The 10,499-nt window shown below is 46.7% G+C and overlaps 1 protein-coding gene across 1 annotated transcript in view; it reads left to right on the forward strand.

Moving 5' to 3' along the window:
• Window positions 1-677: 677 nt before the first annotated feature.
• The window catches only part of STEAP3 (STEAP3 metalloreductase), a 22,196-nt gene continuing 12,374 nt past the window's right edge, over window positions 678-10,499 (forward strand). Inside the window, exons 1-2 of the mRNA XM_007937760.2 lie at window positions 678-1,166; window positions 3,695-4,222. Coding sequence (XP_007935951.1) covers window positions 687-1,166; window positions 3,695-4,222 — 1,008 coding nt within the window. The 5' untranslated portion in view covers window positions 678-686. The remainder of the gene's footprint in view (window positions 1,167-3,694; window positions 4,223-10,499) is intronic.

Consider the following 10,499-nt stretch of genomic DNA (forward strand, 5'->3'; position numbering starts at 1 on the left):
AAAAAAAAAAAAAAAAACTGATTGCTGTCAAGTCGGTTCTGACCCATTGTGACCCCATGCATTACAGAGTAGAACTACTCATAGGATTTTCTTGGTCATAATCTTTATGGAAGCATATTGCCAGGCCTTTCTTCCATGGTACTTCTGAGTGGGTTCAGACCACCAGCCTTTAGGTTAGTAGTTGAACACAAATCATTTGTACCATCCAGGGATCACCTATATTACATTATTATTTTTTAATGTTATGATAATACCTAGTGAAGGTCAAGTTGGGGATAAGTGGTCATGCCTGGCTAGAACCACTGTCCATCATATAATCCTTTGGAAAGAAATATGGCCCTGCATAGATAGCATCATCATGGAAATATCCCAGCTTTTTTCCCAGTGCTCTCACTCCTGGAGAATTCATCCCAAGGAAGTAATTTAGCGGGAAGAACAAAGTGTGAAAGGCAGAGAGAGGTCCTTCTCCCTCTGAGTCTGTGTACTCCTTGTGGAGGGGCTGGATCCTGCTCAGCTTGTTCCCTTGCTACTGGTTCATGGTAGTCATGCAGAGAATGCCTGTTGGTTGAATATTTGACCATCATGCAGTTACCATGGACAAGAAGAGGTGATGTGGGAAGGTAGTCCAGAGCCCCCCACTGACAAGTTTCCTCCTTTGTCTTCCAGCTCCTGAAATATCAGAAAAGATGGACAAGCCACTGATCAGTCACCGCCTGATGGACAGTGACAGCAGTCTTGCTGAGGTTCCCACTAAGGCCCCCAAAGTAGGCATCCTGGGCAGTGGGGACTTTGCCCGCTCCCTGGCCACACGCCTGGTGAACTCTGGCTTCAGCGTGGTGGTGGGGAGCCGCAACCCCAAACGCACAGCCAAGCTGTTCCCCTCTGCAGTCCAAGTAACTTTCCAGGTGGAGGCGGTGAGCTCCCCTGAGGTCATCTTTGTGGCTATGTTCCGGGAACATTACTCCTCACTATGTGTTCTCAGTGACCAGATAGCTGGCAAGATCCTGGTGGATGTGAGCAATCCCATAGAGCAGGAGCACCTTCAGTGTCGTGAGTCTAATGCTGAGTACTTGGCCTCCCTCTTCCCCACCTGTGCAGTGGTCAAGGCCTTCAATGTCATCTCTGCTTGGACCTTGCAGACCGGCCCAAGGGATGGGAACAGGCAGGTAGGTTCCAAGGGAATAAGAATCATCCTAATAATAAATATAAATGGTTAACTTTCATTGCCTTCACTGTGCCAGGTTTGTTTTGTTATTCTCATAACACTGCCAAGCTCCATTTTTAAAAAGGAGGAAATGGAGACTCAGAGATGTTAATGGACTTGCTTATTGAAAGGCTCACAGCTGGTAAGTTGGGATCTGAACTGAGTTCATATGAATCTGAAACCCATGCTCTTTCTGCTATGGTAGCTGGATTTCCTAAGGGTAGAAGAGCAAAAGGTTGATGGCTTTCCTGTTACTGTTTGGAGTCAAGGAAATGAATTTTGCTTTTAGAATTGGACTTATAGGAAAGTAGCATACTTATGTGCCAGGCCCTGAGGAAGACAAGTGCAAAAAGGACAAGGAGGCCACATCTTCTGATGTCCTCTAACCCTATAAGAGGAAGACAGGATCACCATCAGTAACCCAAAGCCTATTCTTACAAGGCTAGACATGCTGCCTCCCTCCAGCCCTTTCACCAACTGTTCCTCCCAAAGCACCCACCACCTCTCCTGGGTTTGATAATTCACTGCAGTGCCCACACAGAACTCACAGATTACGGGATTTATTAGGGAAGCACCAGGCTACAATTCAAGTTCAGGAAAAAAAATGCTCAGTCTCTCTCCCAGCCCGCCATCTCTCACAGTCTCTTTCCCAGCAGTGTGTGTCCCTCGGTGTTTCTCTCAGCAATGCATGTCGCTTGCGTCTCTTTCCCAGCAGCGGCACGTCCTTCTTCCTCAGCCAGCAGTCAAAACGAGAGTTCTGCCTCTAGGAGGCCTCCTTTTGAGCCTGGCAGAGTGGCCAAACTAGCCAATCATAGCATCAGAATTCTAACCACCTGAGAGAGTGAGCCTCCCAGAACATTGCGTTGTGCCACGCCCAACAGAAATACCCCAGGTGGACAACTTTAGCAATCAGGAGCTCCTCAGTTGTTCGTGGCAAATTCCATCTTGGAGTTTACAAAGACTTATGGGTAGAAAAGCCACACTAAGTAATTTACTACACTGTACAAGCTTGTCCCAAACTTTTATCTCATTTATTCCAAGGGCTTCCTAGGACTGAGTGTATTTTTCAGAATAGTCAACAGAAGGTTTTTCTGGAGGCAGAAGGTGGTTGGCCAGAACCTCCCTAGAACAGCTAGAGCCACATGCATTTCTTGGCAGGGGGGATCTCTTACCAAGTCAAGGTAGTTTTTAATGCCGAGAGGCTATCTGCATTTTCCTGAAGGAAGAACACCAGACCCCACATGTCTGTGAGAACTTCCAACAAGGAATCAAGCCAAAGTGTCTCTATGACCAGCTCTGTGCCAGGCTCTATTGAACAGTGCAAGGAGCCTGGCTACACTTAAGTGCAGACAGGGTCACAGAACTCCCATGTGCGGACCAGCCAGGGAGCAATGAGTGACATGTGGGGTAGCAGGGCCTGGAGGAAAGAGAGCGAGTAGGCTTTCTGGAGAAGACTTTGTGGTGGGCTTTGAGTTGGGCTCACCTGATGTAGAAAGGCACAGGGAACTGGGAGGGGATTCCAGGCTGAGGAGACAACCTGGCAAAGGCACAGATATAAGAAATGAGATTTCTGGACCTCAGTTTTCTCATCTGAAAAATGAGGAAAATAGTACATACCTGGTAGGCATGCTGTGAGACTGAGGAACCATGTATCTAAAGCCTGGCACATAGTAGGTGCTCAGTTAATTTTGATAGACTAGACTGACTATAATAGTTTCAGCAAGGTCAGTGTTCAATTATCTAAGGATACCAGTGAGCCTGTACTAGGAGTTCATAGAGAGAGCACTAGGCTGTGGGGCTGGGAATGACCAGCTTGTGGAAGGCCTTGTGTTTTGGCTGAGGCCCTGGGGGGAGAGGACATTGCTGAAGGAGGCACTTCTGCACTGAGGGGTGGACCTGCAGCCACAGCTGCATATTCTGAGGCATATGCAAAACCCTATTGCTGGTCCTGACTTTCTGTTAATTGGTGGTAGAATAATTTGGAAATGGATAGTGGTGATGGTTGTGCAGCATGATGAACATAAAGAATGCCACTGAATTATACATGTCAAAAATGTTGAATTGGCAGGCATTTTGTTATGTATACTTTTACCACAATAAAAATCAAAAATCCCTACTTCTAGGTGACCCCAAACACAGGCCACAGTACTCTAAAGCACCTCTTCCAAGGGCCTATGGGGTCTGTCTAGATGAACACTTTGCTTGTGACTGTTTCCATTAGCTGGGCAATATGTTCCACTATTGAGTCAGCCCTAGTGGCTCTCCTTGAGCAGGAGACATTCCTGGGCATGCTGGACAGACGCTGCGTGGCTACAGAAGGCTTGTCTTCATGGCCTGATCCTTAGCCTGTGAGTTGGACTTGCCTTCTACTCCCAGCTCCCCTGGTCTTTGGTCTTTGGTCTTTGGTGTCCTCAGCCATGGACCAGATGTGGTCTAGATACTAAGACATGTGACTCCATCTGATTACCCTCCCCATCCATGTCCCCACAGGTGCCCATCTGCAGTAATCAGCTGGAAGCCAAGCGCACTGTCTCAGAGCTGGTGCATGCCATGGGATTCTCACCAGTGGATATGGGATCCCTGGTTTCGGCACGGGAGGTGGAGGCCATGCCCCTGCGCCTCCTGCCTGGTTGGAAGGTCCCCGCCATCCTGGCCCTGGGGCTCTTTGTCTTCTTCTATGCCTACAATTTTATCCGAGATGTGTTGCAGCCCTATGTGCAGGAAGGCAAAAACAAGTTCTACAAGCTCCCAGTGTCTGTGGTCAACATGACTCTGCCCTGCGTGGCCTATGTGCTACTCTCACTGGTGTACCTTCCCGGCGTGCTGGCAGCTGCCCTGCAGCTGTGGCACAGCACCAAGTACCGCCGCTTCCCCGACTGGCTGGACCACTGGCTGCAGCATCGCAAGCAGATCGGTCTGCTGAGCTTCTTCTGTGCCACCTTGCACGTGCTCTACAGCTTCTGCCTGCCTCTGTGCTACTCCTATAGCTACAACATCATTGACCTTGCCGTCAAGCAGGTAGTCCTGTGGCACCCCTTCATCCCCTCCTTCGTCCAGCCTATTTGTGTCAGTACAGACTCTGCACTAGATGCCATGGAAGGCGCCATGGAGCAGCCAGAACCCATAGGTCCAGTTGTACCATTGCTCTCTACAGATTCTATTCCGATTGGTCAGGGCCTATGTCTTGCAGTTCAATATCAGTGAATAAAACAAACACGAGACCCCTTCCTCATGGGCATAGCCTACTTGGTGGAGTAGGCAAAATATAGGAAGTATATTATACAGGGTATTTAAGAGGTCACAAGAGCTAAGGGTAAAAATAGGGGAGTAGAAGGTGTACAGTTCTAAAGGATGGCCAGGGAAGGCCTTGCCAAGAAGGTGATATCTGAGCAAAGATGTAAAGGAAGAGAGAGTGAGCCATGTGGTTAGCAGGAGTAGGAATGTTGTAGGCCATGGGAGCAGCAAGTGCAAAGGCCCTGAGGTGGGAGTGGTCCTGGCACATTTGAGGAACAGCAGAGAGGCAGTGTGGCTGGAGTGGCTATACCAGAATGAGCAGGGATATGGGGTGGTGTAGGCAGGAAATAAAGTCTGAGAGGTGGAAGTCCAATCAGGGAGGGCCTTGAAGGCCAAGAAAGAGCCTTTGCCTCTGACTGAAATCAGGCGCCAATGATGGGTTTTGAGTAGAGGAATGATGATCTGACTGACGTTTTAACTGACTCACTCTAGCTACCAAGTTGAGAACAGACAAGAGGAGGTCAAAAGCCAAAGAAGGGAGAACAGTTAGGAGGCAGTTTGTGCATCCAGATGAGACACAGTGGAGGCCTGCAGTTGGGTGAGGTGGTGAAGGGGCAAGTAGGTGTTGAAGGAATATTTTGAGGCAGGAGCACATGGGATTGCCAATGTAATGGGGTAGAAGACGGAGTGGTTAAGGATGATTCTGGGTTTTTGGCCACCTGGGAGGATGGTGTTGCCATCTGCTGAGATGGGGCAAGCTGCAGCAGTGAGGTTTTTCAGGAAAAGGGATTATTCACTCATTTAGAAAACCAACAAACATAGTGTTCCTTTGTCAGCAGGATTCCTGGGGTGGGGTGAGCCTTCAGGCAAGCTGATGGGAATAGAAAAACAGAAATAGGCCCCTGATGCTCCACCCTAGTTTTCTAATCCCACAGGTCCTTGTACTTAGTCCTCAACCTCAGATCTGTAAAAAAACTCTGCCTATCTTTACTTCCCCAAACCTGCTAATACCACCTCCAGCCCCTAGCCACTCCAGGACACTAGTCACCCAGCAGGGTTTAGCCAGGTACCAATGAAACAGTTCTTATCCAGCCCTTGTTCCTCCCAAATAACCCTGTAGTTCGAGTTCCTGCTTGGGATATAGGGATCGCTGGTGAGCCAGATCCTCCCCAGGCTCATCCCCTTGGAAGTCAGCCACCTCTCAGAATGTAACAGGAATGTGAGGCCAGGTCACTGCCTGGAAGCTATGGACCTCAGCCCTCCTTGCTTCCCACTGATAGCTGCTCAAAGGCCCTTGTCCTCCCTCAACTGATGGACACCTGGCATCATTGCATCTGTGGGCTTAGACATCATAAGAGAAAAGAATTCCAGACTTCAGGCAAAGAAAGAAGACACTTGCTAGAAATGAGAGGAAAAGAAAAATAACAGTCATCAACCCTTATAAAGAGTATGTTGTGTTCTATGTACTGTTCTAAGAATAGTGCGTAGACAGTGTATTATTTTAACCCTTACCTCAGCCCTTCAAGGCAGATGCTGTACTATCTTCATTTTACAGGTGAGAAAAGAGGCACAGAGAGGTAAGTAACTTGACCAAAGTCACACAGCCAGTAAGTGGCAGAGCTAGGCTTCAGATCTAGCTGATCTACTTTAGATCTATGCTTATATATCCATAAAATAGATCCACATCAACAGTTAAGTAAATTATCCCACCACTCAAGTTGTTCATTCATTCATTGCACACCTACAGACTTGGCCCTTGCCTCAGCTAGCATAGGGTGATGTGGAAGCCAGAGCCCTGGACTCTTGTCCTTGGCATCACAGATTAGAACTGAAAGACCTTGACTTTGAGCAAATCACAGCCTTGCTTTTGTCCTCAGGGCCCTTTTGATGCTTTTTGATGATATTTTCTTACCTATTTCTAAAAAGAGCCAGCCAGCTTATCAGGAGGCTCTGTGTGGCTCCCCAGGGAACTGATGTGAGCAAGGTTTGCTGCTCAGGATGAGGCGGGTCTGGGGTGCACTGCCTGAGCTCCAGGTGTGGAAGCCCCTCTCCACTGACAGCTGGGTTAGGGAAGAAGGTCACATCTCCTTTCCCTCCCAGAGCACAAAGCAAATCGCTCCTCCCTCCCTTCCTCTCCCGCCTCCAACTGCCTCTCTAAATCCTTTACCCTCCTGGATATTATGTTAACCCAATTTTGCCTTGATGCAAATACTAGGGTACAGAGGGGTGCATACAAGCTAATTCTCCCTGAGTTTCAAAGCCCTTTAGGGATACAGACCCTGGTGGGGTTGCCAGGCAACTGTTACTCCTATAGGATTAGATCACTCTCTGGAGACACCAAAGTCCTGTCATGTACAGGGGCTTAAACTTGTTCTGCAGAATTCCAGGGGTAGAACTGGGGTTGATGCATATGTGACAGCACTGGTTAGATGGAGGCAATGACTTAACACAGAACAACCCAGAACTGGGCCCAAGCCTAGATAACCACTTGCAGCAGCCACATGTCTGTAGGGTCAGTCATGCCCTTGGGTTCTGAGACTTTAGGTGCCTGGGGTTGTTCTGTGCTCAGTCCCATAACAGCAGCCTCTGTGGAAGTTCCTGTCTGATGTAAGATTTTCCCAACCTGCCCTTGGCCTTACCACTTGGCCCTCTCTGAGGCCACTTACCTGGGCCTTTTGGGTAAACAGTTTATGAAGGCCCAGGAAGTCCTTTCTCTAAGAGTTTCCTCAGACCATTGAGCCTACAGATTTCCAGGGAACATCTTATCCCAGCTATGGAGATAAACTTTGAGATCATATTTATTAACAGTATCATTACGAATCATAACAAGTATTTGTGTAGCACTTTCTGATTTGTTTGTGTGATTCACTAGAAATATATTTCAAGGTCAAAATCAAAGACAAGGTTTAACCCACACACAGTTTTTCTCTCCCCTAGCCCAAATCTATTTGTACATAGCTGCCACAAAGGGCTATCTAAAGCTGGCATCTGACCATGTCACTGTGCTCCCTCCCCTTGTCCTCAGGATGAAAGACCCTTCACGATGTGGCCACACACTTCCCAGCCACATCTGCCCCATGCCTCCTGTGACCTGTCACACTCAAGTCCCATACTGTCCCCTGGACTGACCAAGCTCTTTATCCAGGCTGTCCTTGGTCTATAATGCCCACCCTGGGACATCTTGACAGCCTGAATTATTCCTCCTTCAAAGCCCTGCCTCTGTTAAGCTTCTCTGCCTATCTTCCATTTTTCCCACTCTTACCTTTGCCATCTGCTGTATTTTGTACATAATTCTATCATTTTTCTTCTATATCTATTCAGTCACTTACTTGCATATTTCTCTTCTCTAATCCATGCCAAGTTCTGTGATGGCTGGGATTGAACCTTACATACCTCGAAGCCACTGGTCCCTAATATAGATTCTCAGGGCAGTCCACTGAGTGACTGATATGAAATTAGCCACTGTGAAGTCAACACCAGGTACCTCTTAAGAGGTACACACTGACCCCTGCTCAGAGCTGACTGTTACTCTTAGGGCAAGAACTATCTAATTACTGTACTCCAGCTGCCTCTAAGAACAACATCTATAGACATTTATTAAGCACTTACTATGTGCTAGTGAGTTTGGTTTTGGTTTTTGTGTGCTAGTCCCACTGGCATGAGAATGGCACACCGAAGGTGCTCTGGTGTTGCAGTAGTTAAGCTTTTCGGCTACTAACCGAAAGATCGGTGGTTCAAACTCATCAGCCTCTTAGTGGAACAAATGTGAGGTAGTTTGCTTCCATAAAGATTTACAGCCTTGGAAACCCTATAGGGCAGTTCTACTTTGTCCTATAGAGTCATTATGAGTCAGATTGACTCAATGGCAGTGGGTTTGGTTTTGGTGTGCCAGTCACATGCTACTCATTTCACAAACATCATCCTTTTATCCTTGTAATAACACAGCGAGAGAGAGACAGTGAGAGAGAGAGAGAGAGAAAGAGAGAGAGAGAGAGAGAGACAGTAATGTATTACTCAAGGTCTCACATCTGTCACTTAGTGATATGATCAGCATCAGATCCTAGGCCTCTGTGTCTGCAAAACTATTTTCTCCACCACTGCAGGCTGCCCCTTCTACATCCTTTCTCTCCACTTCTCTAGGTTCAGCTGAAAGTAGATACTGCCCTCATCCTAATCATCACCTGCCATTGGGGCATAGAAAGAGGCTGATGTGGTCCTCCTGTCTCTGGGTCCTTCAGCATCTAGCCTACATAACAGGAAAGGAAATCCTACATAAGAACATGCCCTCAGTCTCTCATTGAAGACCCTCATCTTTCACAAGGCAGCCAACGTAATTATACTGGAGGAGTGGAGAGCTGTGGCATCCAAATACCACTTGCCTGGCACTGGTCACTGTGGAACTTAGTACAGCACTAAGGTTTTTTTCCTGAACCAGTTAAAAAAAAAAAAAAAAAAGTTGCCATTGAATCAACTCTGACCATTGACTACCCCATATGTGTCAGAGTAGAACTGTACTCCACAGGGTTTTCAATGGCTGATTTTTCAGAAGTAGATCACCAAGCCTTTCTTCCAAGGTACCTCTGGGTGGACTTGAGTCTTCAATCTTTGTCTTACCACCAAATGTATTAGCTGTTTGCATCACACAGGGACTCTGTTGTCCAGTAATTAGATAAGAATTTCACAGAAGGTGGCCAGGATCCACATCCTTATGCAATTTCCTTGCCATCTACTGTCCCCTTGCCCACCTCACCCCACCCCTTCTCAGCCTCCCTTCAGAGGGATGCATTAAGGGAAAAACAAGACATTTGCAAGCAAATGTGCTATATGTGTGTAATCATCCTAACTTGTGACATTGACTGCCTAATCATACAAAAATACAGAAAGGAATGACTAATGACATATGTGAAGAACAAATAATTTGTAAAAAGGAGATGACTTATTTTGTACCAGTTGTTAACATTACAAAGGTATGAGTGAGAATTCTCTGGGCACAGGAAGGAAACTTCTCTGCCTTTTGCAGAGTAATAACAGCCAATTTTTTCCTAGTACATAAGCAAAATCATAGGCTTTTGGATGTAACCTCATCTACCTTTCTCAGGTGCAGAAACAGACTCCAGAGGCAGAGTTGCTCAGAGTCACACTAGTGGTCAGGACGAGAAGGTGGGCCCTCTGATTCCCTCATCTTTTCATAGCTTAAGGAGAGAGCACCGCAGGGAGCCAGCCTATCTTAAAATAGAAAGGAGCTAATCTTTTTCTCCAAATTGCAGGAATAGTACCCAAGGTATAGCATTTTCTGTTTCTTTCAGTGTTATCGCAAACTTTTCAACCATTTTTCTCAGCCTACTGGATTTGTTTTCACTATTATATTTAGTAACTGAGGTTCTGTTATTTTTTTCCTGCTGAAATTGTTTCTCAAAAACTGGGATGAGTCATTCTGTTTTGCAAGGAGAGACCTGCCACCTCAAGCATAACCTCACACATTTTCTAATGGAAATTCTATGCCTTGTTCAGCTGTTGAAATTAAAGGGCCAACATTTTATGGTATTTCTCAGAGAGCACCTTGGCTTCCAGAAACTCTGCTATCTCGTCTGGGTGGGAATTGACACTGTAATGGAAGGACCTGGATGAAAGTTCCTGTGCATGCACTGCAAGTGTGTGATGCCAGTGCCATTGGGAGCTCAGCAACAGGGACACTCTATGGTGGGAATGGGAAGATAGTAAGAACTTTTCAAGGGCTCCCCAATTTGTATGTTTCTGGAGCTCAGTGTGGTGCAAATGTTTAACCTGCTCTGCTGCCAACCCAAAGGTTATGTTCAAGGACAACAAGAGGCACCTTGGAAGAAAGGCCTGGTGATTTACTTCTGAAAAACCAGCCATTTAAAACACTATAGAGATCACAGAGAATAAAATAACCTAGGAATATGGACAGGCTAAACGATTAGGTATGTCTATGAAATGGGGAGGGTATCCAAGAACATATATAGGGTTGGCAGACAATGGTCCTATAAGTTTATGTGAATGATCAGAATTCCCAAGTGTATAGTAGAGCTGACAAGGGGCA

This window comes from Orycteropus afer, unplaced genomic scaffold, assembly GCF_000298275.1.
Source record: "Orycteropus afer afer isolate SDZICR_OR568_19922 unplaced genomic scaffold, OryAfe1.0 scaffold00004, whole genome shotgun sequence".
In the NCBI taxonomy this organism is placed as follows: domain Eukaryota; kingdom Metazoa; phylum Chordata; class Mammalia; order Tubulidentata; family Orycteropodidae; genus Orycteropus; species Orycteropus afer.